The sequence below is a fragment of the Brassica oleracea genome, chromosome C6 (genome assembly GCF_000695525.1).
Source record: "Brassica oleracea var. oleracea cultivar TO1000 chromosome C6, BOL, whole genome shotgun sequence".
NCBI classification, from domain to species: domain Eukaryota; kingdom Viridiplantae; phylum Streptophyta; class Magnoliopsida; order Brassicales; family Brassicaceae; genus Brassica; species Brassica oleracea.
In genome coordinates this window covers 35,444,337-35,471,540 of record NC_027753.1, presented here as the reverse complement: position 1 = coordinate 35,471,540, position 27,204 = coordinate 35,444,337, and the positions used below count along the sequence as shown (strand labels likewise).

The 27,204-nt window shown below is 37.4% G+C and overlaps 4 protein-coding genes across 7 annotated transcripts; 1 reads left to right on the top strand and 3 right to left on the bottom strand.

Annotated features, from left to right (window-relative positions):
• Nucleotides 1-162: 162 nt before the first annotated feature.
• Nucleotides 163-4,228, bottom strand: LOC106300847. 3 transcript variants are annotated; one of them, XM_013737096.1, is made up of 11 exons: nt 3,973-4,228; nt 3,602-3,830; nt 3,370-3,517; nt 3,165-3,272; nt 2,871-3,076; nt 2,428-2,593; nt 2,034-2,170; nt 1,252-1,939; nt 1,056-1,168; nt 684-939; nt 163-582 (listed from the first exon to the last, which is right to left on the bottom strand). In XM_013737096.1, the coding sequence occupies exons 1-11, from the start codon at nt 4,151-4,153 to the stop codon at nt 310-312; spliced, it is 2,505 nt and encodes an 834-aa protein (XP_013592550.1). In that variant the 5' UTR covers nt 4,154-4,228; the 3' UTR covers nt 163-309. The 3 variants fall into 3 exon arrangements, with proteins under 3 accessions (XP_013592550.1, XP_013592551.1, XP_013592552.1); XM_013737097.1 differs by having other exon boundaries at nt 2,871-3,067; XM_013737098.1 differs by having other exon boundaries at nt 2,871-3,034.
• Nucleotides 4,229-4,465: 237 nt separating this feature from the next.
• Nucleotides 4,466-8,208, bottom strand: LOC106296434 (uncharacterized protein At5g08430-like). Its single transcript, XM_013732567.1, has 9 exons — nt 8,044-8,208; nt 7,810-7,889; nt 7,204-7,391; nt 5,941-6,937; nt 5,647-5,750; nt 5,373-5,432; nt 5,243-5,293; nt 5,057-5,127; nt 4,466-4,948 (listed from the first exon to the last, which is right to left on the bottom strand). The coding sequence occupies exons 1-9, from the start codon at nt 8,118-8,120 to the stop codon at nt 4,759-4,761; spliced, it is 1,818 nt and encodes a 605-aa protein (XP_013588021.1). The 5' UTR covers nt 8,121-8,208; the 3' UTR covers nt 4,466-4,758.
• Nucleotides 8,209-14,245: 6,037 nt separating this feature from the next.
• LOC106300013 (tRNA-dihydrouridine(20/20a) synthase) lies at nt 14,246-16,634 on the top strand. The gene is made up of 12 exons (XM_013736053.1): nt 14,246-14,454; nt 14,543-14,669; nt 14,750-14,877; nt 14,957-15,026; nt 15,139-15,241; nt 15,334-15,451; nt 15,540-15,621; nt 15,712-15,773; nt 15,858-15,930; nt 16,027-16,110; nt 16,191-16,271; nt 16,362-16,634. Exons 1-12 carry the CDS (start codon nt 14,306-14,308, stop codon nt 16,527-16,529), a joined length of 1,245 nt encoding a protein of 414 aa, XP_013591507.1. The 5' UTR covers nt 14,246-14,305; the 3' UTR covers nt 16,530-16,634.
• A 29-nt stretch (nt 16,635-16,663) lies between these two features.
• LOC106300012 (UDP-glucose:glycoprotein glucosyltransferase) lies at nt 16,664-26,943 on the bottom strand. Of its 2 annotated transcripts, XM_013736051.1 has the most exons (37): nt 26,724-26,943; nt 26,292-26,639; nt 26,048-26,204; nt 25,751-25,922; nt 25,533-25,606; nt 25,262-25,358; nt 25,067-25,179; nt 24,853-24,968; nt 24,494-24,551; nt 24,163-24,315; nt 23,952-24,050; nt 23,689-23,853; nt 23,456-23,524; nt 23,279-23,367; nt 22,993-23,155; nt 22,643-22,780; nt 22,435-22,540; nt 22,247-22,341; nt 22,037-22,149; nt 21,722-21,932; nt 21,543-21,611; nt 21,277-21,422; nt 20,748-20,849; nt 20,508-20,655; nt 20,165-20,221; nt 19,943-20,073; nt 19,711-19,799; nt 19,283-19,635; nt 19,111-19,197; nt 18,910-18,974; nt 18,501-18,603; nt 18,203-18,361; nt 17,971-18,111; nt 17,854-17,897; nt 17,661-17,775; nt 17,192-17,344; nt 16,664-17,103 (listed from the first exon to the last, which is right to left on the bottom strand). In XM_013736051.1, exons 1-37 carry the CDS (start codon nt 26,870-26,872, stop codon nt 16,909-16,911), a joined length of 4,842 nt encoding a protein of 1,613 aa, XP_013591505.1. In that variant the 5' UTR covers nt 26,873-26,943; the 3' UTR covers nt 16,664-16,908. The 2 variants fall into 2 exon arrangements, with proteins under 2 accessions (XP_013591505.1, XP_013591506.1); XM_013736052.1 differs by lacking the exons at nt 22,993-23,155; nt 23,279-23,367; nt 23,456-23,524; nt 23,689-23,853; nt 23,952-24,050.
• Between the last annotated feature and the right edge of the window lie 261 nt (nt 26,944-27,204).

The following is a 27,204-nucleotide window of genomic DNA, read 5'->3' as shown; positions in this document are numbered from 1 at the left end:
GCACTTTCTCACCCTCTTCAGATAAAGATCAAGAAAGTAATGAGACAAGACTATCTGAGACTATAACGGATGATGATCTGTTAAAAGGATGAAGGTGAAAGACTTGTGAGAAGTCTTTTACCTGTTGAAGAACTAAAACTGGTAACTAATTCATGAGATTCATACAGATCAACTAACATATCTATAGGTCTCTGTACTTATAATATACATTTACCAACCATAGAATCATTTTTACTACATTTGATATTTTTATCTAATGCATGCAAGTGTCACTACATTATACAAATGTGTCACTTTTTAATTAATCACCTAATCTGTATTGGTCTTCTGAGGTGGTTGCTTTCCTTGACTTGGAGGTGAAGTAGACTCTTCATTTACAAAAGGTAAAACAAGGACAGGAGCTGCTGGCACCATTTCCCAACGTTCTCTTAACAAAGCTTTGAATTTAATCACCATTTCCTTCCGGAACTCAAGCTCCCGAGTAAACTGATCGAAGAGAACACATGCCAGAACATACTTGAATGGGACTATGACTAGAACCGTTGCAATAGATAGCAAAACCAGCGCTACTTCCGTCGTTACCTGACAAGAATATTTCAAAATCTTGTAACCAAGTTATATAACAGAGATAGAAGAAAGTGTTGATAGAAACCTGATCGAGTGAATAGAACATAATAACATACCTGAGGATGACCAGATAGTACAATTGTCCGTAGTTTTAGAAGCACGACATTCACGTTCTGGAGACAGCTCTCCAGATCTTGCATAGCATCTTTGACAGCAATAATTTTTTGAATAGTATTTGAAGATGGCTGATCTCGAATGGTAACCATTCCAAACAATCTTCCAAGACGCCCTTGTCTTCTGAGTCCCTTCAACGTAAGCATCCCAGTTGCCAAAAACACTAAAGACACGGGAAGAACGTACTGCAAAAGGTTCCTGACGCACAAAATAGTAATCTCAGTAGTGTCAGATCATCACTAAGATATCGAATAACTAACTTATAGGTCCACCAGTTGATAATATTATCTTTTTGAACGAGTCTGTAAACTAACCTGAAAATTATGGTTGATGCAAATGCTAGAAAAGAGACGGTCATATAAGGCTCCTCCCATCGCCGGAGTTTCTCAAACTTTGTGGCAGTTATAGTCAGTGGCAGGATGAGTTCCTGGGAGTGAAAAACATAAAGAGTAAAGGATAAGGTTGAATCACAACAGTCTCTACTAATTTTATCTTTGTAATAAGCGTTACCTTGAAGAGATCAATGTTACTGGGTATCCCTTTGATGGTTGCAGCATTAATAGTGGCTTGAGTTTTTTCCACCACCTTATATTTTTGTCTGCATGTTTCTGCTGCTCTCTCTACTAGCGTGAGATCAGCCACGGCGAGGTTTTTGCTCAGAATCAAGCCTTGTCTTAGAGAAGAATTTTTCCAAAAGTTAATAGACGCGTTTGAGCCCCAGGACGGAGATCTCATCCACTTTTTCAAGTAGACACTTCCATCTAGATCAGAGGCGTTATCAAAACTTTCATAGGACTCTCCTGAACTCCTGGCCATGTTACCTCTGTTGTAGACCGTGTTTGCAACTTTTGTCACTAATGGCCCACCCCAAAAATTTACAGCTAAAGTTTGACACACGATGTCACCATAGGAGACTTGTCGAAGAAACGAGAACTGAGCTAGTTTGATGGGATCATCTGGCAAGTTCCGCATGTACTGAAGAGCTTGAAGCCTTGCTATACAGTTTGATGCACTTGCAATTGCCTTTTCCTTGCCCTTCTTTGCACCAAAAACTTGATTCAGCGATTTATCATTCTCTTCTGGTCCAAATTCTCGGAGAAACGTGTGCAATGCTATGACTTCATTGATAATCGAATGCCAAACATCTCGTCTCAGATCGCCTCCTAGATCAACGAACTCTAGAACCCAAGTGGGTTCCCTAAAATGAACACTTCACAGGGTGAGCATGTCTCTAAGTTAAACAACCACATAGATATCAAAACCACATCAGTTACATGAATATATGAACTCACCCGGAGCCGGATGAAACAGTTACTGCAGAATCAAAGAGGGAAAACCCCAGAGGACCCACTTTTGCTTTCTGCACGGATGACTTGTCCCCTACGAGATCAAGCCTTATGATCTCTTTGCTGCGCTTTAAATCAATTGGCTGGAAATGAAGACAATGAAATGCATTTAGACACCAAGAGAACGGTACAGCATGAAGTTGAACATTTCTACACCAAAACTAAATTTCAACGACAGAGGGGTTTAAAGAGTTAAAATCACAAACTACTGAGACTAAAGAACTCCAGCTAAAGTTGCATATGTAAAACCTAAAGGAAAAAGATATACAATAGCCAGTTTAATCCTAAAATGCTCTATTGCTCCTTCACGAGGGACTTACAGAAAAATAACTATAAATACCTGAAAATAGAGAGCTTTATCAGTTAACGTCAGTTTTCCAGGCCAAGCAACGTTATTCTCCCATTTTAAAACAGGCCCTTTCCTGTTGGAGGCCATGCATAGAAGTCTCTCTGATGACAACTGCGGAAACTCTGTGGTCTGGTATGACTTCCGTCCCTCATGTATTCTGTTCTGACAATGGAAAGATACTCAGCTCGGAAAAAAAATGATGGGTCTATTGTTATGCAACACCCTAAGCTAATGCAGTACATAGAAACTTTACTATCAAAAAGATATATAGATTCATCTTATTAAACAGAAAACTACGTTGATAGGAATGACATACATTTAAACTCTAAGTACTTACAGAACTAATGATATCAATCAAATGCTCAATAAGATGCACGTTAGTCATATAAAATTGCAAGTCAGTAGTGGAAAGCAAACCAAAATGTTAAACTCACTTGACAAGTTCCTGGATGTAAGCTAGCCAAACCTCCAAAGAAATGCCTTTTTGATCACTGGCACCAGCTAGGGCCTCGAAGAGGTTATGTACTGTAGCCCTATCAGCCACGGCAGAGATTGCTGGAGCAATACGAACAAATGCCTCTTCCTCAACAAAGCGTCCCTTCAACACCGACAACCATTCATCAGTGCTGATCTGCAACCCCTGAGTATTGTGAATCATAATTTCCAGAAGAGCAGAATACCATCACCACTACCAACCTAATAGAAACGGAGATTGTTCTAACAAATACCTGAAAAGAAGGTTTTTTCGAGCCGTCATCGCGTGCATTTCTTTCTTTACAGTATGGATTCTCCCACGCGAGCATTGTGATGAAGATTAGCCTCTGGAAAGCAGGTTCCTATGAAGAAATCAATGGTCCAAAGGTTCAAACACCAATAAACAATGTAAAGAAGGTCTTTTTGTTGATGTAATAAAAGTCTCGGTGTAAACTGTACCTTAAGACAGGGATGAAACTCTGAGCTATCTCTCGATAAAAACCTAAAACAGCAGTACTCCACAAGGTATCTGGCATTAGTAGACGTAGCTGGAGGAACAAGTGTATCGAATAAATCCTGCATCTTCTTCCCAGTTAACCCATTCATCCTGAACACAAAGAAAACTAGTTTATTAGATTGACAGCAAAAGAAAAAAAATCACAAGTAAGGATGATTATTTGATTGGTTTCACCTGCTAAACTGCTCTATGGAGATGATAGCATCAAAAGAAAGAGATCCTTTGGGTGTATCGCTTTGAACCGTTTGCTCAACCGTAAGAAGCTCCTCCAAGTCTTCAAAATCATGTTCGTCCTCAAGATCGACCTTGAGACTCTGCCGCTTTTTAATCAAAGGAGTGGCTACCTCGCTAAGATACTTTTGGGATTTAGACACCCACTTACTAAACCGTTCTTGCACCGCATCTGTCGGAAAAAAAAAAGATTTTTTTTGGAATGAAAAAGATTTAAACTTTCTAGCAGCTACTGCCAATTAACATTACGGGTTTGTTCCGAGAGGAAAAGGAGATGAAATCGAAGTCGAAGAAGAAGATGAAAAGGATCGTACTTGTGTCGATGTCGTTCAGTTTCCACTTCTGGGAAACAATCCGGAGTCTTGGCTTTCGATTAGAAGAAGAAGAGTTTCGTCGGTGGAAACGCAATCCATCCCGACGGAAAACAAGAGGAAGATCTAGAGTTGGAGAAGAAATCTTCACTCTCTTCACTCCTCCTCCGAGTCTCTGCGCCATCTTCTGTACTCGAGGAAGCTCGCTTGAAGAAGAGGAGGCGTACGGTAGCAAAACACTAACTAAAATATTATTTGCTTTTAATAACGAACCATGTGGTCTGTTTCTACCAGCATAACATATCGTTTCCTGTTAACTTTGTATTTACATTTTGCCTTAAAATTTTCTTACTCGACAAAACAAAAAGAGGAGATGAGATGACACAGCTATAGATAACGACCGAAGCTAGAAACCAAAACAACTTCAACTTTAAGACAATAATAATCACAAAGGATTTGGACGAGTCTGTAAAGGATTGGTGGCAAGCAGGAGAAAGAGTCCAACATATAGCAAATAGTTTGTGAACTTCGGTTCCAAGTTCTCTGAAGAACAACAGATCATGTCAATGGCCATATACAACATACATGAACATGAAACATGTCACTTACATGACCATCATACAAAAGTACCCAAACATAGCAACAGCATGTCATGTCAGTGCCAAAATTAAGAGATTAGCCGAGTTTCCTAAGTTCTACTAGTTTCCTAACGCAAACTACACATATAAAGATCCACAAGAACATCAATCAACTTCCTGTTGAAGATGCTGTAGAATCTTTGGTTACTCATCAGTCGATCTCTATCGCTGCCTCCTGAGACATACCACTCATGTTCCCTTGTTTGCTGCTCTCTGAGGATGCAGCTGATTCCCGTTTAATCTCGATGAGGTCTTCAATGATCCTTGGAGTTTCTCTTAATAATCTCTCCTGCTCTGACGGTTTTTGGAGACGCTCTCTCTGCTCTAAATACTCGTCTAATGTAGAATAGTCCCCCGGAAAGGGAAAATAGTTAAGGTGTTCAATGTAGGGATCATATGAAAAGACGATTTAAATAAGTTTTTTCAGATGATATGATCTTAAAGGATATTCGTTTCTCCATCCTTTCTCATTAGCACAGTTGATGCGTTTCTGCAGGATGCTAAGCTGCCTTGCAATCCACTGTTTTTTTTAAGTATTCACACAAGAAATGTGAAAGCAGCACCAAAAACACTTAGTGCGTACCTTATGAGCATGATTTATTTAACTTATTTGATTACAGAGATAGATTACTCACATGTTTTGTTATATCTTCATGGAGAGCCTTAGCCTTCTTTTCCATCTCAACCTACAAAGAGATTCGTCACCTTAATGGAGCTAATATCATTTCAGATACACAGAGATCTAGACTGCAGTTAGAAACTTACAACAGTTGGCTGTCTCAATAGGCCACTTGTCACTTTTTGCTTCAAATTTTCAATCTCCTCCTGAGGAGGAAAATGGAGGTTTTGGCATTTAAGAAGTAAAATCAAAGAAAGTTTTAACCACTTGTAACCAGTCGCCTTGGAGGAATATTATACACATAACTTCTCAGTGAATGCAGCAAAAAAAAAGGTCATATTTTTTTCCACAACACGAGAGGAAAAGAAAACTGAAGGAAATAAAATGGTGATATATGAATTAAGCTGAGACATAAATCACCTTGGTTATGTCGGAATCATCTAACTTGGAAATGCTAACACTACTTGCCATACCAGAAACATCAAGAAGCAGGCCCTGACTTTGGCCATCAGCAGTTTTAATGCCTACAGAAAAAGGCAGAAAGAGTGATTGTGATGGAGTGGTCATGACACAGATGAGAAATTCATAGCTTTAAATGTGACAATGGGACAATATTACAATGTTTAAGGCTACCATGTACCACATGAAAAGGATAACATTCAAAATTATCTAAAATCTAGAAGATAGAAAGTTGAAACAGCAAAGCCTGATTACCTGTTACCTGCAAGATCTGGAACGCTATACGGTCCCTAGGGTCATTCTTCACTTTCACAAAGCTTCCCACTACCTTTTCCCCAAAGCTCTCGTTATGCTTCTTCAATAACTCTAGAACTAAGCTCTTCCGCAGATAAACAAGCTTTATATTATATGCATTGATCGCAGCGAAACCAGTTGGCCGCATTTCAGGTTTCACCTCCTTTTCACAAGTCTCCGTTGGCTTCATTTCAGGTTTCACTACATTTTTACAGGACTTGGTTGGCCAGATTTGAGGTTTCACTTCCTTCTCATAAGTCTTGGTTGGCCAGATTTGAGGTTTCACTTCCTTCTCATGTGACCTTTCTATTCTCTGCTTCTTCTTGCACGGCATGAGAACCCTTTCACTCTTTCCACTGAAGCCACGTTCCGAACGTGTGTTATATTCCAACTGCTTCTCAAGGTTCTCTCTGAAGTGAGCATCTAAAAGTCTACGAATCTTTCTTTGCTTCACAGACCTCTTCCTGAAGATAGAATACAGCTTCTCATCACAACGAACTTTCTTCTTCTTTTTAGGGTCAAGCAGGTTCTCCTGACGAATGTATTTGTTGATAACAGACTCAACGCTACGTTGTGACATCGCACGTCTGGTGTCTTCCCCTAGTGATGTTAGAAAATCAATGAGGGGCTTTGAACCCCATCTGGTAAACACCGTATTCTTGTTTTTGCCCACCGTTTTGGAATCTTCTGCATCATCAACTTTGTGGGCAGATAGTGAATGCTTACTACGATCAACTGTGCGCTTCAGGTTGACGATTCGCTTCTGTGACTTTGAAGTGTATGCGTCATTGAGTGAAGATCTGCGGTCATCTTTGTGCCTTAGCTTGGGAACTTTCCTTTGTGAACTTTTGGCGCGAAGGACATCCTCAAAAGTTATATCTTCTTGTCTTTTTGCTATCTCCCAACACTCTAGAAACAGACACTCAAATGTATTGGTATCAGTCAGGTCGAGCTTATCCTGCAAACCAGTAAAGGAAGGTTAAGCAGAGAAAATTAACATTTCAAATGTCAGGAAAAATCTTTTAGGTATAGACATAAAGTAGTAAATATTGTGTTATCCATTCAAGACATCAAAAAATGTAGTAGATTCATCTATCATTCCTAAATACGTTAGTGTATCTACAACAGATGGCTATCAAAATTTCTAGATTAGAAGAGGAATTGTATCAAAATATGGGTAAAAAAGGAAATAACTTTGATATATATTAGGGATTGAAACATTACCCCAGCAGCATCATATCTTCGGATCTCTTCTAGAACAACCACATACTCCTGGCACTGGTTGCATAGCCCTTTATCCTCTTTGAGGTGAATGAACTCAGCATGAGTAACACAGCCTTCACATACAGACTGTGGGCAACAAAGACAGAGTAGCTTCGGTCTCTTCCCACACAAGTAGCAACTGTGACATTCTGAAATGAAAAACTTTAATATTAAACACCAATCCCTCCATAAACCAAGTATTTCAAATTGTAACCTTCTCAGTATTAATCTATAATAATGAATCAAATTTGTGTTCGGAAACTTTAACAGACCCAAGAACCTAATAAGGTAAGACACTAATTTTGCTAAAGAGACATAAAAAATGACCCAAAGGTTGTTACTTTGAGTTAGCAATGTCTTTCTGCAAGCATAAAGAAACAAACTTTCTATGCTTAATGATTAAATAAGAATCTCAAACTATATATTGTCCTTCAATGTCTCTCATTTCCCGACATAAAACAAATTAAACTCATCAAGGAGACATGTGACGGAAGCTCAAAGAACCGTAAATGATTATACTAATATACTGCAACGAATATATAAATAGAGAAAGATTAGCACTTTTACCGCAGATATAAGAATAGTCACTCTCTCCAGCTGAGATATCATTTTCAACGCAAGAGGCATGATAAGCTTTCGGACAGTCCCTGAAACGACCAAAGCACAGTGAGGTTGAGTTAGATATGCATATATTTACACTATATGTGACAACAGTGGTCTAATATTCATCTTGAACGGTTGATTTATAAAGAAAGTTTTGATTTTTAAGTAGATCTTCTCAGAGAGGAGAGAGAGACTGACTTGTAGTCGCAGAGCATTAGGCTACCACCGTCTTTGCAGATGAAGCACCAGTCCTCCCACTCCTTCTCCTCCGCCATCTCTTGCAGTCGGTTTCACTCTCGAGTCGCTACCTGGTGTGACCTAGTGACCACCGGGAAGCAAAGATGTCACCGTTATATTTTTTGGTTCAACACAAAGGTTTATAACCAATCACCAAACGTTAAATGTCGAAACGCGATCTTCGGTTACTTTCTCTATTATACCCTCGTCATGAATCTGGGCAACGCACAATTACAGAGGGTAATATTGGAAAATGAAGTACCTTTTTGCAAATTTTAACGTATTTTTCATGTGATCTAATATGCAGGAATATGTTTCGTTTGGGAATTGTAGCGGCTGTGTTTTACATAAAAGATTGGATAAAACGTCGTTTCAAGTAATATAAAAATGAATTTATAAACATTTTTTGCCGTAAATTCTTACACAATAAAACAAAATGACACAAGTAGAAACCAAAAGGACAGCTTCAAGATGTAAACCATAGGCTCTTGATCTGATGAGTCAAGTGGGAGATTTGTTGGACTCACGTACTGGGTTGAATAATACGTCTTTGATAACCCCATTGATAGCTAAGACTTAAGACCATGAGTCTAGGGGAAGAACCCTAGGGGAAGAAGATGAACAACCATTTCTTTTTTTTTTCCGCGGTATTTATTCGAAATAGATATAAAGATGATGTGTGTGATTTAATGATACATATATATTTTATATCGAAGAACATTATGTTTTCATTATTAAAATATAGTAATGATATGAATTGTTGATTCTAAATTGAAAATGAATTTCTCTTCTCATATATTTGTGTATCACAATTCTAAACATCAGGCTATACTATTTTTTTATCCTTGTTTGAAGTAATCAACTCCGTTGTGTGACAAGTCTGACCATCTTTGGCGTCTTTGTCCCTTTTGACCCCTTTTTTAGAGCATGATTTGTTACGATTTGGTATTCTTTTGTTGGATCTGTATATGTAGCCTTGGTTTATCAAGTAATCAGATTCTTTGTGTGACCAGTATGATCATCTTTGGGTCATCATTCGCTTTATCTGGAGCATGATGTTTTATGATCCGACTCTGGCCAATCTTGTTATTTGGCGCCTTTATTTCCAGTGAGACTGTTGGCTTCTTTTTGTTTGAGGTTTTCTTTTCCTTGTGTTTTCCACCACCAAATCACAAGAGCAGCAACTACACCAACAACATACTTCTACACTATCTTGAATAACATCCACGAATGTGGTAGGAAAAAACCTTCAGCACTGTCAATTCGAAACAACGCGTATGGTAGGTAGGTTCACTGATTTAAAACATAGATTAAAGCTTGTAAGAGTTCAAAACGTACAAAGCCTAAAGAGAAGGAAGATAAACTCACGGATTAGTTGCTTCAGAGAATGAGAAAGATATTTTCACAAATATTCAATATGGGTATTGTTTTGATTGGATAAAGGCTTGAGAAATGGCTCAAGATCAATTTGTAAAGTTCATAGGTTTTTAGATTTTACAAATAAGAATCATTAATCCTTTTGATATACAATCTTCACTAACTAATTCATAAAACCATTTATATTCATGAATATTTTGAAATTCCGTGTGTGTGCTTTTAACATGTATTTTTTTTCAGAAAAATCATATATGCCACCACACATAAGAAATACTCTAAGGGCTCTTGTCAACACCCAAATTCAATTTCAGAAAAAGAAAAGACAACCTTCCAAGTCACATCATATTCCAAGCAATTTAATGGCATAATTAGTGCATAGCAAAATATAAACAACTTGATTAATTTCTAAATGTTCTCGGCAATAATATGTTCCTACACACCAAGATGAACATGAGATTGAGATTTTTAAAAAAAGACCATGCATGGAACAATTGAGTCTTGCTTTAAAGTTTTGATTTTTGATGATTTTTTTTATATATCTACTTAGTTGCATCTTCTAGATAAGATCTTAGGTCTATTATTATAGCAAGTATTAATAATCTCAATACCACGATTTGATGAATTGCAAATGATTGATGTCTAACAATAACATCTTAAAATGATTCAGACAACTAATATCTGCAAAACAATCTATTAAAACAATCTAGTGAAATGCTTTATGTTGGTGATTACTCCAACATAAAAGATAATTGAAGTATAATTCTATTTTATTTTGGAGTGAACAAATAAAATAATTCATTGGAGATGTGTTTAGTCAAATTTAGGTCTTTACCACCGCTTAATATAACTTTTGATCCAACAAATTTTAGTTTACCAACCAAATTTGTGTAGCTTTTGGATCAATATGAAACTTGTATAGCTCTCAATCTGAATCGGATCATATGCATGTATGTCAAGAAATTTCACTGAGAACAATTTGTAAAAACATCATCATTTGTGTTCATAATTTTGTGGTATTTAGGATCATTCATATTTGTTATAATAATCGTTCTTAAAGAACTATTTTGAAGAAACAACTAAGTTTTACAAATAGGATGTTGCGGATATGCACGATATGTATTATATCCATGGCAATTTGAATCCCAAAACATTAGTTATAGTATCTAAGGGGGATACTGTTGCTGCAAAGATTGCAGATCTTAGACTCAGTAGGCATCGCAATGAGGAATCCGACACTTCAGTCTTCTAGAAAGTGTGACCCTCATGAAGGTATTGAAAATGATGTTTTCGCCCTTGGTCTCGTTGTGACATATATGCTAGCGCAAGGTAGACATATGTACAAAGATGATGCAGACTTCAAGGACAAATCTGGCAGACTTTGTAGGTTGTTGTCGGAATTAAACTGCAAGTACCGTTAATGTCATCTTCCTTTTTTTTATTGACTAGTAGTTATTTAGAATGATTTATGTCTCACAAAATGTTAATATTTGCAGTAATCTGTAAAAGAAGCACTTGCCCATTCATTCTTTTGGACACAATAGAAAATGAACTTCTTGTTTGATCAAGCTAGTGAACCCTTTTGTGTCTTAAAAACCAAACTTTGGAAGCGAGGTACCCAATCTTTATCCAATCAGTGTGCGCTAGTGAAAAAGTGGTTAGGGAGGGTCACAAGACATGGGATGTGTTACTAGATAACAAATTAATATCTCACATTGATGATGAAGAAAAGAAGAAACTGAGTCGCTACAACCGTCAACCGTCAACATCCGACCGATTTAGTACGGCTTGTGTGTAATACCATTGTACACAACGGTGGACTTTCTTCCAATATCAAGGTTTGTCTTTTAAAACATATATCTCTCAAAACAATTTTTACACACCTAATTTGAATTTTGTTGATGTGTTAGGCTATTGTGGGAGACAGTAAAACAAAAGTGGGTAAGTATTTTGCTAGTAGATTCCCCTTGTTGCTGATGGAAGTGCATCAAATTATCTATGATGTCTTCAAGTTCGAGGAGGATTTCAAAACCTTCTTTGAAAAATAATATAGTGAATAAGTTAATGTTATGATTGAAAAAAAATCTAAGATGGATTTTTGGTTCGTTGATTGTATGTTTTATATTACTATTTAGAGAGAGAAATAAATATTTGGCAAAAATATGTAAAAAATTAGGAAAACATTAGCAAAAATTTAATAAAAAGAACGAAATGATAACGAGAAAAATAAGATAAGAGACCGAAGAAGATGCATAATACATGTTGGAGAAATTAATTTGATAATTACATATATAATTCCACAAGTATTTGTTATTACTAAATATTCATCAGTTATTTTTACATCAAATTTATAGAAACTTTACGATTGATTTTCAAACTAATTGAAGCTAAAAAATATATTTTAATGTTTTTAATTATTATTCAAAATTTATGACATCATATACATAATATATATTTTTTCTTACAATATTTATATCCGCAAATTCACGAGCAACACCACCTAGTTTATTACTAATCAACTTTAAATATAGACTAACTATGGTAAGACTTAAGTAAGATTATTAATAATTAATTATCATTACTATTGATTTCATGTTTTCAAAATCTAATCTAATTATGGTTAGATCTTAGCCGGGTTATCTCATGTTATATTGCTATTTTGATTTATGAAAAAAAATATGAGAATCTCATATTTTTTTAAATAACATATTCTTATAGGTAAAAACATATTAAAAATAGCAACATCATCTCCTCAAACCTTGATCTAAACCACGAGATCTTTTGATTTGGCACATGGTTTGTATATGTGTGATAATGGTGAAGATTTAAACACAACAATAGAGAATTTTTTGTTATCAATGATGTTAATTAAAAGAATTAAAAAAATAACATACAATATAATCAATACGGTTGAGAATTTGGTGGTAGTTTTACAAAGAATCTTTTGTATCGTTGCTTACCATACTGGGTGCGTCTAGTTGACAGTGATGGACGCTTCTTCATACCACATACCTGGACATTTTTGAAGATTGTATTGACGTATCTTCTCGCTAGAGTATGTTGTTATTTGAACAAGTCTTCCGAGAAGTTTGGAAGCTCAATATTTTTAGGATCTTTGTTATTGATTCATCTATTTAAGACATTGTAGAAGTAAGTTTTTCTAAGGGTTAAGAATACAGAGCTTTTCAGTAACACACCTGTTTTCTTGTTCTGTTCTAGCTTGATTAACAAAACATACTTTTTTTTTCCTATGAAGTGATGATGGCACAAATTGAGAATGAGCGAGATGACTCTTAGATTGCAAGTTTTCTTATAAAAATTATGAAACCATTAGTACACCTGACTATGGTCATAAATAGTGCATAACAAAATCTAAACTACTTGATTAAATTTCTAGATGTTCTCCACAATAATTTGTTCCACCACACCAAGATAATCATGAGAATGCTTAGCCATTTTTTAAGACAATGAATTTCTTTGGATCCTCAAATCAATGAGTCTAATTTTCTTAATTACATAGCATTGAGAAAGTTCTCATATTTAAAACTAGATGTTTTAATGTACCTAACACATGCAACAACATGAATCTCTTAAAGAAATTGTTCATGTGCATTAGACATGACATCCTACAAACACATAAAACATGCATCATTTCCGAATTTATTATAGTAACTATATTATCTTCATTCTTCAGTGCTGATTTATATAACTCACAGTTTTTTTGTCATCAGCTGAAATAACTTTTTTAACCAAATTAATTTCAAAGCATACATACAAAGATATATATTAAATCCACATACTAGTTGAACATTCACGTTTAATGGTTTTTGCAAACCTCTTTGAGAATATATATTAAATCCACGATGTAAGACATCCATCAATTTTATCCGAATTTCTGTTTCCATGGATAATACATTAAGTTTAGTAAAATAAATATGAAATTGAATTACTTATTTAGATTCTAAAACTTATTTTGTATACTTATTCAAATTTCAAATATTTATTCAATTTTAGATTTTTTAGGTTTTGTATACATCTTTAGATTCAGATCAGATTCATATAATGTTATACTCAAAATACCAAATACAAAATCCATTTGTGTGTTTTAAACAATTCAAATGGAATTTGCAAAACAAACCTTATACTTTCAAAATGAAGTAAAAAAAACTCTGAAATTTCACTTGAGACATTTTAAGTTTCTATTTTCAAATACCGGTTGTTTTGATTACGTTTTTTGTTGATCAAACCCTTTTGATACACAAAAAAAAATCAACCATTAATTGTGTATCAATAGAAATGTGTTTAGTCAAATTTAGGTCTTTACTATAGCTTGTTATAGTTTTTGATCCATCAAATGTTAGTTTTATCGATCAAAGTTGTATAGCTTTGGGATCAATATGGATCAAATTATATAGATTTTAATTTGAATCGGATTAAATGCAAACATGTCAAGAATCTCCACTGAAAACGGTTCGTAAAGACACTGAAATTTGTTGTTTACAATGTCGTGGTATTGAGATCATTCCTCTTTGCTATAATAATCTTTCTAAGAACTTATTTTGAAGAAATAGCTGTGTAAAAAAAGACGATTAAAATTTCAAGCAAAAGAAAGAAAAACAAGAAGAGAAAACCGTTAAATATGCTTTGTTTTAAAAATTCAGAGGTTTGTTTGACAATTTTCCAATACATATCTCGGTTTTTGGTTCGCTATCGGTTCAAATTGGGTGAAATCAAATCAATTTAATTTAATTCTGGAAACGACGCCGTTTGTTACGACTTCTCGTAGGATGAGAGCATTTATTTCTTCTGTTTCCAACAGTCGTTTCGTTATCCTCTCCGACGAGCCTAAATGTGGTGCCTACCAAGTGTTCGACCTAATGTCTCGGAGATGTTCAAGTGCTCTTCTCTCCGCCGCTTTCATTCTCCGGTACTCAAGCAACCCACTGCCGCTAGATTCTCCACCAATTCCTCATCTCCTTATCTTCCTCCTTTATTCAGGTCTGCTCCCTCTCTCTCGTTCTCAGCTTCCCCAGCTAACTTCTTGATTCTTGTCCTCACTAAAAGCCTTCTCTTTACCTCCTTTCAGCGTCGCACCGATGATGGAGTGGACGGATAATCATTACAGGACGCTTGCTCGCATCATAACAAAGCACGCTTGGCTTTACACTGAGATGATTGCTGCTCAAACTCTTGTTCACCAGCAAACCAATTTGGTATTTATTACTTAACTCATCCTATGACAATTGGCATGTCCTTGTCTTTGTCAGACATGTCTCCTTCTTGTGTGCATCAGGACAGGTTCTTGGCGTTTCCTCCGCAGCAACATCCTATTGTTCTTCAGCTCGGTGGGAGCAATGTGGAAAGCCTTGCAAAAGCTGCTAAGCTTTCTCATGCTTATGGATACGACGAAATCAATCTCAAGTTAGTTTCTTTTTTGCTCTGTATTGCGTATGGAGTCAAGAAACTTAAACTGTGTTTGTTTTCTTTTTTGTTGAGATAGCTGTGGGTGTCCTAGTCCTAAGGTAGCTGGACATGGATGCTTTGGTGTTAGCCTCATGCTCAACCCCAAGGTATTTTACTCCTACTCATGAATTTCAAGATATATATATATATATATATGTTCTTTCTTTCTTTAGGTTGGTCTCTCTTTCTTACTCACGTTTTGTAGTTTTTGTTTGTAAGCTTGTTGGAGAGGCAATGTCTGCCATTGCTGATAATACCAACGTCCCTGTCACTGTGAAATGTCGAATTGGTGTAGACGATCATGATTCCTATGATGAGCTCTGTGAGTTTTTCTTGTTTGTTACAAATGCTTTTTGGAGTATCGTATGGGCTTGTGTCTGGATGAACTAATACACCATTTCCTTTTACTGTTAGGTGACTTTGTTTACAAGGTTTCTACTCTGTCACCAACCAGACATTTCATTGTACATTCACGCAAGGCATTGCTTGGTGGAATAAGCCCTGCTGATAACCGGAGAATCCCTCCTCTAAAGTATGTTTTACAATTACTTGCATCTTGGTTGCCGTCTTCTGAAGAGTAATCAAGTCGTTGACATCACCTGTTTTTGGGCGTAGTTTAGGTACGAGTACTACTATGCCCTTGTGCGTGACTTCCCGGACTTAAAATTCACAATTAATGGAGGCATTACTTCTGTATCGAAGGTGACCAATTGGTATAGTAGAGACTAGATTTCTGTTCTGCCCTCATGGTTTCTAGCCGAGTAAGACTGAGAAATATGTTGTGATTGTAAGGTAAACGCTGCACTGAAGGAAGGAGCTCATGGAGTCATGGTAGGCCGCGCTGCATACAACAAGTATGTGAACATTTTAGCCCAGTTCATCTGAGCTCTATATCAAAGCCCTTTTATCCTCTTTGATCCGCTTTCTATCCTTGTCAGCCCCTGGCAGACTTTAGGACTTGTTGACACTGCAGTTTATGGTGTTCCAAGTAGTGGCCTTACACGCAGACAGGTTCCAAGGAATATTCAGCTTTTAAGTTGCTTTGTCTCCCAAACCTGTCAATTTGCTGATGAAAAAACATTCTGATGTCTCTTGAGTGTTGGGCAGGTTCTTGAGCAATATCAAGTATACGCAGATTCTGTCTTAGGAACACAAGGAAATGGGAGGCCTAATGTGAGGGATTTGGTGAAGGTAAGCAGTAGGTTGTGTGTGTTTAACTAATACGAGCCTTGTGTGTGAGTGAACTGAAAAAATGTTACAATTCATTGCAGCCTCTGCTAAACATCTTCCACTCAGAGAATGGAAATAGCTTGTGGAAGCGAAGAGCAGACGCTGCTTTCAAAGAATGCAAGGTAAGGAGTGCATGCAAGTATGATATTTTCGTTGGTAACATCTTAGAAAGTTTGTAACGTGTGATGATTGTTGAATTCTCTATATTGCAGACGGTTGGATCGTTGCTGGAGGAAAGCTTGAAGGCGATCCCGGACTCTGTCTTGGATTTCCCTATTTCCGAAAGTCCAGAGAGTGGAGAAGATAATGTGTTTGCTGATGTGCACAATGTATTGCCGCCTCCTTACAAAGCTGTAGAACGAGTCATGTTATGTGCTTAGTTGGGAACAAAGAGCCTAACGTATTTTTGAATCTATTGTCTCTCTCAACTTGAGCATTATCTGTATGTTTTAGAACATAATATGTTATACAATACTTGTTAATCATAGCAGTGTCAACTTTTGATATTATTCAGTTGTGAAACATAATCATATGATAGTGCTATTATTTTCCTGCATATGGTTTATCTACCTCAGATAATGTTGAACAGAACATTGCGAACTATGTTTGTTTGTTCACTCTCCCAGCTAAACTATAGTTCTGCTGAAAATTTGTCTTGGAAAATGGTACAAAAATACTAGAAACCTTATCTAGCAATTGTAAATAAACAACGCTTGATGCTGCTATCTTCTCCTCTTTAAAAGCTACAGGAACCTGCATTTAAAGTTCATCCTTAGATTCCAAGTCTTGTTCTGAATCTACAGAGATGTCGCTTGATGGAGGAGGATTAGGCTTGTCTGTGGCAGCAGCAGCTACTGGCTCGTTGAGTTCCATGTCTTCACCCAATATTTTTGCTGTGAATTTGCGTGCCTCGAGATCAAGATCGGGCCACTCAGTTACAATTCTTCTGGCACCCTGTACAAGAACCACCAGATTTAACAACTGCTTTTACAGGGAAATTCGGAAGCATCTAGATTAGTGTGATTAGACAAGCCATCGTTACCTGAAGCTTTGGTTCCTTTGTCATGGGATTATTGCATAGATCGATTGTTCTGGCCTTGGATTTGGTGGCGTTTCCACACCATGATTCACACCACAACCATTCTTGGGGAAGTGAAAATATAGGAACAGTGTGCTGAGCATAATTAGGAAGATCCTGAAACAAGATAATGCGATGCCAATTAACAGTTTTGAACCTAGAGCTCAAGAAGATAACCCCTAAAACAGCAGTAGAAAGTTATAGAGATTCAGAGTATAGTCTGATGGTCAAGTCAATGTGAGCGGTAGATCCAGCTTCAGAAGATCAAATAAAGTCAACCCAAGGCACAAATATAACGACTGAGGCCATTAGAAAATGAGTACGGATAAGTTCCACATGCTAAGGCTTCCAAATAGGAAAACGATGGTGCGATAATCAGAGAGGTTATAGTGCTTACTAGACCAAATGTACATAACCATATTTAACAACTTGCCTGATCTAGATTGGACAAACTGTTTGGATCCTTGCTAAGCGTCTCATAGAATACTCTTAGATTGTCTCCTGCTGCCGTCTCTCGGAATTTAACCAAGTCAACAACGTAAAGAGCACTACGAATAAAACAAGGAACATCAAGAAATGGAAAAAGCAGCAATTCATCAAGATTCAAGTGAAGTTAGTTAGTCTACCTGATATGGTATGGCCTACCACGTAAATGTTCTCTCCAGAAACCCTGTTCCAAGCAAATGAGAATGTCAGCAAGGAAACCAATTACCCCTACAAGAAAAAATAGATTAATGGGTTACCTGTCTCCAGAACCGATAACCATCCATTTCCTTGTTGTTGTCACAAAAAGGAGTATACGCTAGAGGTCTTCCTTTTATATTCATATCGTACAGTTCGCCCATGTCTGTCCTTATAATTTGATCTGCGTCGACAAATATAACCTACAGAATACGTGTAGAATGTCTTTAGTGACATATTCCAAGCATAAAAAATCGCAAGTTAAAAATGAAAACAGCATAGGATCAGCCGTACCTTCTCCAGTGAGAGAGGAAATATAACATCAAGGAAAAGTATTTTGTAAGCCCAAATAATTCGTTGCTTTTCTTTCTGTTTATGCAACCAGGAAGGCCACTTGTACGTAATCAGCTCATACTCAAAGTTATATTCGTGTGCCATATGTGGAATCACATCCTGCAAGAGTAGAATGTGATAAGCATTAAGTTGACGTGGTTAAAAGTCTGGTGATAAATTCACACTAGAGATTATATAAAAAAACAAAAATAGACACAAACACAAAATTACGTGTATGCCAAGAAGAAAATGAACAAACCTTAAATTGAGGAGAAAGATAATTCTTTATGAACCAGAATTTTACAGGACGATTGGTGTTCTTCAGGACACTGAGAATCATGATCTTAAGGAAACGCTCGTATCTGTCATATGCAGTGTCTAGGCATCAGAAACGGAATGGTTCCAAAATATTATATATCAAACTTTTCTCTTCACATGATATACTTAAAAACTCTTAGTGCACACGATATATCTAGACGTAGAAATACCATAGATGATTTTCTTTTTCAAATGCGTTATGCAGTTAAGTAATTAAGATTATCTAAAATGTCTCGGCACATATAGATGTGGTGAATTATTTTTCATTTCCAAGCATAATGGCTCAACACACTTTAACTATATATCAATGTATGTGGTCAGGCAGTCAAGAAAAAAAAAATTGAACTTACAAATGTCCTGAAGCGATGGAGAATATATTTATCGTTTTACCATGTCGCCCACCCTTCTCATTCTCCTGAAAAGACGAAAAAAAGAAATAACAAGATTAAAACTGTTGCGAAGGTAATCCACGTGTTAAAAATCATGCATAAGTGAGATGCAATAAGCTTACAACATGTAAAAGAGTTAGTCATATAACAGAAGCTACTCACTTTTTTGGCAACTTCCTTCACCGATTGTTGACGACCACCAACAAACCCAGACGCCCATTTTAAGAAATTTGAGTTCCAGCTTCCCCGCTATAACAAGAGGCATCATCGGAGAAGTATTTTCAAAGACCAATAGTTTTTAATAGTTAAATCTTCTGTAGGAGTAAGTACTTACTTCGTTGTTTTGCTGCACACCATCATCACCGTCTGTAGGAACTAGCAGCTTTTCATGCTCCTTACCCCTTTTCTTAACTACTTCTAAATGAACAACTTTTCCACGCAGATCATCGATGGTAATACGTTTCAATGAGGATTGGTCTTGACTCCCATCATTACCTCCTTTCAAAACGTATAACTCAGAGCTTCTACCAGGAGCAAGTTGCAAATACCAAACCCCCGGGGATACTTTCATCTGCCAGTAACCTAAATTAGCCATTACAAGAGTATCAACCAAATGCGGTCTATTTTTGGTTCCCAAAATGAGCTGAAGGCCACGAGGAGCTTCATGATCCTTTTCCGAGCAATGACCTGTGCAAGGATTTTGTCAATAAAAACATGAACAATATCCTGCCAGCGTAGAAGAAAAAGTTTAGAAAAGCTAACCTGTGAGAACAAGAGATTCAACCTCAAAAACCGCCTGCAGCGTAGTGGTATCTCCCAGGTTCTCAAGCAAAATATTGTCGAGATCGTGACTGGACATGGAAAAATCCGGAAGAGAGAAAAGAAAGTTAGCATCAGCAAAATATAAGAGACCAAAACAAGCAAAAATGCCTTAACGCAGTGAAACATTTCGAGCCAAGAAGAACATCATATTTTTAAGGGGAAAATACCATACATGGCAATTACTGGTTCAACAAGCCATGGCTCTGGAACGTCAAGATTCATGGTAAGAGTCTTGGACAATGGCATATTTGCGAAAAATGCCTTAGGCCCATCCACATCAAAGTTTGTACTGCTGTAATCGTCCTGAAAGAAATAAGCAGAATCAGTATTTGGCCAGGGAATGTTGACAAAACAGGATTGCCATGTAATTTAAAGGTCTTTTCACTTGATATACCGTATTGGGTAACACATATCTGTAGTAATTCTTCAGAGGAATGTCCACAAGGGAACTCTGCCAAGAAGAAATAAGAACTCTAGGTCAGACACATGAACAATATGTATGTTTTTTTGCCAATACGAAATAGTGACCCTTGAAACAGAATATTATACATAAAATATCTTCATAATTAACCAAATCAGTAAGGCAGCTGTAAATCATATAAATATTGATCTAAACAAGAGCAACAATACTAACCACATAAAACCATAAAAATAAGCCCTTTGAACATATACATGGCTCAAAACAATAAGCTTGACATTTGCAAAGATTTCTAAATAACAGTATATGTTTTACTCACCATGGGATTCAGAACAATCCTCATGCTTGTCTGAACATGTTTCTGTAAAACTTGAAGAAGCGATGCTAATTTTTGACCAGTGGGGCTTAAAGGGTCGATAAGAGCATCAATGTGTATAGTTGCATTTTCATCTCCCAGCAGAACCGCACTACAAAACGTATGGTCATCTTAGTTGTACAGTCTTCGATTCCCAACACAATAAAAAAGAAAAGCATCTACCAACTGACCCAATATACATACCTGTATTCCGAGCTCAAAACCTCAAATCGTGCACTTTCAGAACTCCGGTCCCGTGTTGCCATTGCAGATGACACAAGCATGAAAACATCGCTAAAATATTTACTGCAAATGTGAAAAAAGAGAAGAAAAAAAATTTTCCATCAGCCATTTATCAAATCGTACAAGGGACAATTCCTAGATGAGCTGTATCCTATCAGATATTTTCAAAACACACATGATATCATCCGTCCTTGAGGAAGAAGATACAAGAATAATTATAAGCTTAGAGAGAGATAAAGCCAATATCAAAACACAAGCAGCAAGAGCCACATCTAAATGGAGAAGAAAAAGGATATGATCCATAGGTAATTCAAAGGCACAGGGCGAGCCTATTATCAAGTAAAATTTCAATATCCCATGAAATGTGTAGCTAAAGAAGCTTTGCTCGCCAAGAACAAGGTGGAAAAAAACACTTTCTGAAGCTTTAGTTTGGTAGAAAAGACTATGCGCGCAAGGGGAGGAGAAACAGCTAAAGCATGAATTGCAATACCTAGTCAGTAAATCAGGATCCACACCCTGCCATTCAATGCCTTCAATAATTTCTTGAACAGGCTTTACTCTTTGATTGATCTCCATCGACTCAAGAAGGTGCAAATCATGACCCATAAATGTCCTCTCATCCACAGGAAAAATTACCTACCAATATATATAATTGAGTATGCTGAAGGTTCGTAATTATACAATTGAAACTATTACTAAGAGTAGGTATATAGTAAAATACATATTGAACAGACAGATAAAAATTGGTTTACTTACCCTTCCATTTGAAATGATTGCATTTGCATCAGATTCAAGCCCAAGTTCCCAAGACAAAAATTGGGCAACCTACATGACAATAGTGAGCAAAAAAACCATCGCTAACATCATTGCTGTTTCAGAGGAAAATGGATCAATGTTTTTTCAGGCATGATAGGAAATCTTCTAAAGCAGCATACCTTTATCATACGTTTACGTAATTCCTCATCCAAAGATTCTACGAGACGAGATTGGTACGCCTTAGAAGGTAACCCATACTCCTCAGCAAGCTCAAGGACTTTATCAATTGGCATCTGAGAGCTACCTGACTCCACTGATGTTTTAAACAGATATTCACGCTCATAAAACGAGCATAGTTTATCCAAGAAATGCAGGGCCTTTTCCTTATGACTGCAAACAATTAGACAGCAAACGTAACAAACAGAGATTAAGGGTAGGAAATGACAATCTGCAAGCACATATCACCAATCACATGAAAACAAAAACTGACGTACCTAAATGATGATGCAGTTATTTCAAAGAACTTTATAAAGAGAAGGCTATATGGGTCAACATTCGGGCTGCTACTAAATAAAACTCCAAGTCGAGCACTTTTGGAACCCCCAATCTGAATGAAAATGCAAGAACATCAATAACATGGGTGGATCCAACCGAGGGTCGAGATGTAAAGAACGTCACAAGAAGCTATTGGTATATCAACTCACCAGGTAACGGACTCCCTCATGTAACAATTTCATTCCTTTCTTCGTGGTGACATCAACAGCAAGGAGATGAGTCACATACTTCACATCGTCTGAAGCTGGAATTGTCAGATAAGAAGATATATACCAATTAGTTGCCTGAGAAGATATGGACAAGAAGCTGTTGACTATGTAAATGTACGGTTACTTACTTTCAGAAGAATGCAAGTAGTTAACATCATCCAGCATAGATTCCCCACTCTTGGTAGATGAAGCCAGTGACACATATCTGGGTTTGTTTTTTCCTCCGCCAATAATCTACAAACAATGCAATAATGAGAAGACAGACTCTTCTTGAAATCAGTAATGAACAAGCACATAAACAAATTACAAAAAAATGCTGCTAGTAAAATTCCCTACCTGTGGATTATACCGGCTAAGACCACTTTCCGAAAGCAGTTTGTCCAAAACATTAGTACGGGATTCTATCTGGCCGTAATAAACTTGTTCTTGTATCTTGGGAAGCTCATCATTCATTGCATTTAAAAGAGTTTCTTCCTGGAGAGACAAGAGCTAACATCATGAACCAATTTCCAGTCGTCTTAGAAAAATCATTGCGATAAAAAATCAAAAGCTTTTAGTATGCAGACGTCAAATTTGATGCAAATCAAAGTAGCAAATGGTTTGTATGTACAATCGTTATGAAGATTTGTAATAAGCACTGTCAAGATATTAGAACCTTACATATTAACAAAGATGCACAAAAGTACCTCAACAGAATCGAAGACAAGGCCATTCATCAAAAATGAACACTTCAGTTTCGCCAGACCCAGCTTAAAAACAAACATGGAGCTTGCTTCAGATGCCTCCTTCAAAGTGTGGTCTTGCTGTAGTTTCAGCAATATCTCTTGAGGTGGTGATTTAACTTTTGGTCTGAAAAAGAAAAGATCCAACGTTAGGAGTGCTATGGAGTACAATCTAAATTTCCCTTGAAAATAGATATTAACATAGATCTGCGATGGTATAACAGTGATTCTAAATATCCAGGGTACTTACAAAATTGTCTCAACAAATGCTCCATCGACATGCTGCTGCTCAGTGTCTTCTTCGGAAGAATCAGCAGATTCAGTCCTTAATCTGTTTACCTGTGAACCAACATGAAGATGTTCAGCAACTAACGTTTGGGATACTTCAAGACGCTTCTAGCTATGAGTAAATGTTAGTGTATATTACATTTCCCAAAAACTGAAAAGCTGTTTGAATCCCATGGTGCTCCTTGATGTACAGAAAAAGACGTATGATCTGCAAATAGAGTTTATCATCAGAAAAAAAATTCATTCTTAGTTTCATCCTCCGGCAAAACAATAAAAAATAACATAATACAAACAAGCATCTTAATGCGGAAAACAAAAATTCAACGCTGGGAACTTGAAAGCAGTAAACTTATTCCAAAGAGAGGTGAATACCGTAGTGGATATGTCCTCTTTAACGTGGGCATTTGTCTCTGCATCATAAGACTGGATTTGACCACCATTATCCTCGATATTCTTGATTAGTTGAGTGGAATATAATATCACCCCAAATCTCACAGGGACTTGGTTTTCGTATAAAGATCTTAGTGTGTCAATGGACTGTAACATTCCAACATTAGTTAGTCAGTTCAAACGCTCTGTACTCATGAATAGAAGAAGGGCCGGCAGTGCCAGAAAAGGGCATATGTGAGACTTGCCTCAAGACCGCAGACAGTGGCTGGATCAATGACGTAAACTGCATGGAATAGGTTCTTTCGGATGTAACGTAGTTGCCCAGGGAAGGCAGGCATCAAAATCTTAATACAACGTGAGAGAAATACAGATAATTAGAGATATCATTTTTAAATTGCACACTGCTCACAAAAGAATAGCATTAGTATCCTCAATTATGCCAGCTGTACTAATTACCTCGTTAAGATTACTCCGCCAGCGCTTGTACATATCATCCTCCTCCAGATTGTTGAGATAATTAACATGCTCAGAACGGAAATCAACCCGATATGAATCCGGCTCCGGGAGAGGGGTAGTTAGTAAAAGTTTCCGTATGGCTCCATCAGGTATCTGACAATTGCATATATATGTTAGCACATCCACAACAAGAGTAATCAGAGATCAGAGTCCTAAATAGACGAAAATCTTCATCAAAATTGTATCATTTCAATATTTCCTCCATGTTATATAAACCCAAACTTTTATTTTTTTTTTCAAAGCTTAAGCGCGCACAGTCGGTAAAGAGTACCTTAAGCTTTGAAAACTGGTTGGCCAGGGACAACTCCTGATGAGCCAAATCCATCAACCTACAGACGAGAGGATCAGACAATCATTGGAGAGGAACTATAACCCACGACGTAGACATATTAGCTTTTAAAACGAAAACCAATACAGCAAAACAGATAACGAAATGTAAGTAAACTGAAAGACGGGAAACTAGCTCTGGCCATACTAAAGCTAAAGTGGACTTAGGCAGAGCGAGGGAAAAAATAACATAATTTCCGCTCTACAAACCATAAAAACATTCTCACTTCAAGAAAAGGACCATTAATTTACACTATATATGCCTTGATCAAGACAAAATCACCATGTGCAAAAAGGTATTACATGTATAGGTCCATATCTTCAATGTTTAACAGGGCACCATTCAGAGCCAACAAAGCCTTGCCAGGGGGAACCATTCTCTGGTTTGAAAGTATCTCTTCTTTGATTGATTCATTGAGCTGCATAAATGAACCAGACGGTTAGAATCAGAAGAACCAAAAGAAACAATTCAACCAACAGATTAAGGTTATCACAGCATCAATAAACAATGACATACCTTCATGCGAGATAATGAAGAAACAACGCTTGGAAAGTTTTGATTGATTTCTTGCATAGATTGCAAAGGATCAGAGGCATGGACTATTCGCTGGGCTGTTTGGTGTCCTAAATCTGTAGAATGAAGGAAAATTATGAAACACTTATTAACTTCTACTATCACCAAAAAGCCAAAACATGCAGGATGCATAACTACCTTTGAGCTCCCAAACATCAAGCGTATCTGATACAGTTGATGATAGGAGATAATCCCTAAAAGCCATGACTTCTGATCTTAGCTCGGGTTTCCTGTCCTACAAAACAAGAATCGCTGACCCAAATGATTACCCAGCAGAAAATGATATACTGCTACGAACTATTTTTCCTCCATTCCTCTCTTATCCATTAACAAACAAAAAAATCAAACGGACTAAATTTTTAAAAATGTTTGGATGTATTATTCTACTAATGTTGCAAATTAAACATACCAGGATTTTAGAGAATATAAAACCCCTAACATCTTGACTAAGATCTTCAGTCCTGGGATCTTCAAGAGTGATACCTGAAACTCATAGCCATAACACTTAAAGGGTGGCAAATTCACAAGTAACAGAAAGAACATACTGAACAAGTAACTGATAAAAATAAGCTTTTCCTTTCAAAGTTCCGGTGGCGAAATGACACAAAAAATTGAGCTGACGCTAACCTTTCTTTATAGCACTATCATCCATTGCCTTGTACTCCATGTTCTTCAAAGCAAGCTCCACACCATAACCAGCTAAGCTAACATTATCCCTTGCCCCTATAGCACCACAGGGCCTCGTTTTGCTTTCACAGCCAGAAGGTAATACTGGTCTAACAACATACGTAACTTTCCCCTGTAAAAAAACTAAGGCTTCGTTAGAATGCACACAATAAAAGCAGAAACACGCTAAGAAATGGAATCCCTGGAAAATGAGCCTGAAGTTGTATCAACTTATCAAGACAGTAATAAAAGAAAGACCTCCTTAGCGGCTTGAGCAAGCGAGAGGTGAAATTCCCTAAAGCAATCAGTCCCAACAGCCCCGTATAGAACAGCAACTGGAGTTCCAGCTTTCGAATCAAAATGAACGTGATCAAAGTCAAAGAGCTCAGGCCCCTGAGCAGCGTCTCCTCCAGCACTGGCATCAAACGAAATGCAGCTTAGAGAAAGAAAAAAATCAAATTGTGATCTTTAACCCAAAGGAAGAGAGAACATCAGAGCATACGTAGGAGGAGAAGCGAGCCAGGGGAGGAGATCCGCAACATCGTAAAAGAGTGAAGAGCCAGTATCGACCCAACAGCAGTGACTCGCTGACGGATCATCTCCGTGAGGGAAGGAAGAGAGAGACTCATCAGCCAATTGACGGTAAAGCACAACCCGGGGCGACGCGGATCTCAGAGTAAGCGAGAATTGAAAAAGAGAAGCCACGGGCTTAGCCAATAACGCAGAGGCCTGTGTAGATATCTTGAGGAGACAATCTCTAGCCGATTTACAATCGGAATCTCCATCGGAACCAAGCCAAGCTTCGTTGAACTCCCAGAAAAGCTGCTTCGATTCTTTCGAAATCAACTCTCTGTTCACAAGAAAACGGAAACACTCGAGTGAGAATCTCACTTACTAAAAATGGAGATCGAACGAAGGGAAGAGATGCATTTACCCAGCCTCGAGGAGAAGAGGAGTACCCTGCCACTTAGCTTTAACAGCCACCTGAACATTCTTGGGTCTCCGATTTTGAGCGTTGACGGTGAAGACGACGACGAAGAGGAGAAGAAATACATAGATCACGGATCTCAGATTGGTCCCCATTTCTTACGACGGAGAAGAGAAACCCAAAACGAGCCTACCGGGAAGAAGTTAAGTATTCATTAGTTAACTCAAAGGGGTATTTTCGTGAAAACGGTCAAAAGCCACGACATTAAGTATGACGTGGATGTATCTGATTAGTCGCCCATCTCTTCCGCGACAGAAAAGATACGAATGTGCAAAAAAAAAAACTCAAACCCGGCCAAACCGAGTAAATTAAAATAAAAGGGCCACCCGGGCCCACCCTGCTACTTCTGGGGTGGAAATGACATGGCTGCTGCGGACATCGAGGGATGTCTGGGCCCCGGCCAGGGACCCTCGGTTAACAAAAAAAA

Coding starts and splice junctions, on each gene's coding strand:
- LOC106300847 (XM_013737096.1), bottom strand. CDS start 4,153: ATGGCGCAGAGACTCGGAGGAGGAGTGAAGAGAGTGAAGATTTCTTCT. Junction 2,171..2,427: donor ATAAAGCTCTCTATTTTCAG/GTATTTATAGTT, acceptor CTTCATTTCCAG/CCAATTGATTTAAAGCGCAG. Junction 1,940..2,033: donor ACTGTTTCATCCGGCTCCGG/GTGAGTTCATAT, acceptor TGTTCATTTTAG/GGAACCCACTTGGGTTCTAG.
- LOC106296434 (XM_013732567.1), bottom strand. CDS start 8,120: ATGGCGGAGGAGAAGGAGTGGGAGGACTGGTGCTTCATCTGCAAAGAC. Junction 7,890..8,043: donor CTAATGCTCTGCGACTACAA/GTCAGTCTCTCT, acceptor TGGTCGTTTCAG/GGACTGTCCGAAAGCTTATC. Junction 5,294..5,372: donor TATTGAGACAGCCAACTGTT/GTAAGTTTCTAA, acceptor ATCTCTTTGTAG/GTTGAGATGGAAAAGAAGGC.
- LOC106300013 (XM_013736053.1), top strand. CDS start 14,306: ATGTGGTGCCTACCAAGTGTTCGACCTAATGTCTCGGAGATGTTCAAG. Junction 15,622..15,711: donor GCATTACTTCTGTATCGAAG/GTGACCAATTGG, acceptor TGTGATTGTAAG/GTAAACGCTGCACTGAAGGA. Junction 15,774..15,857: donor GGCCGCGCTGCATACAACAA/GTATGTGAACAT, acceptor TATCCTTGTCAG/CCCCTGGCAGACTTTAGGAC.
- LOC106300012 (XM_013736051.1), bottom strand. CDS start 26,872: ATGGGGACCAATCTGAGATCCGTGATCTATGTATTTCTTCTCCTCTTC. Junction 24,969..25,066: donor CTTCATTATCTCGCATGAAG/GTATGTCATTGT, acceptor TCATTTATGCAG/CTCAATGAATCAATCAAAGA. Junction 24,552..24,852: donor GAAGATATGGACCTATACAT/GTAATACCTTTT, acceptor TCTCGTCTGTAG/GTTGATGGATTTGGCTCATC.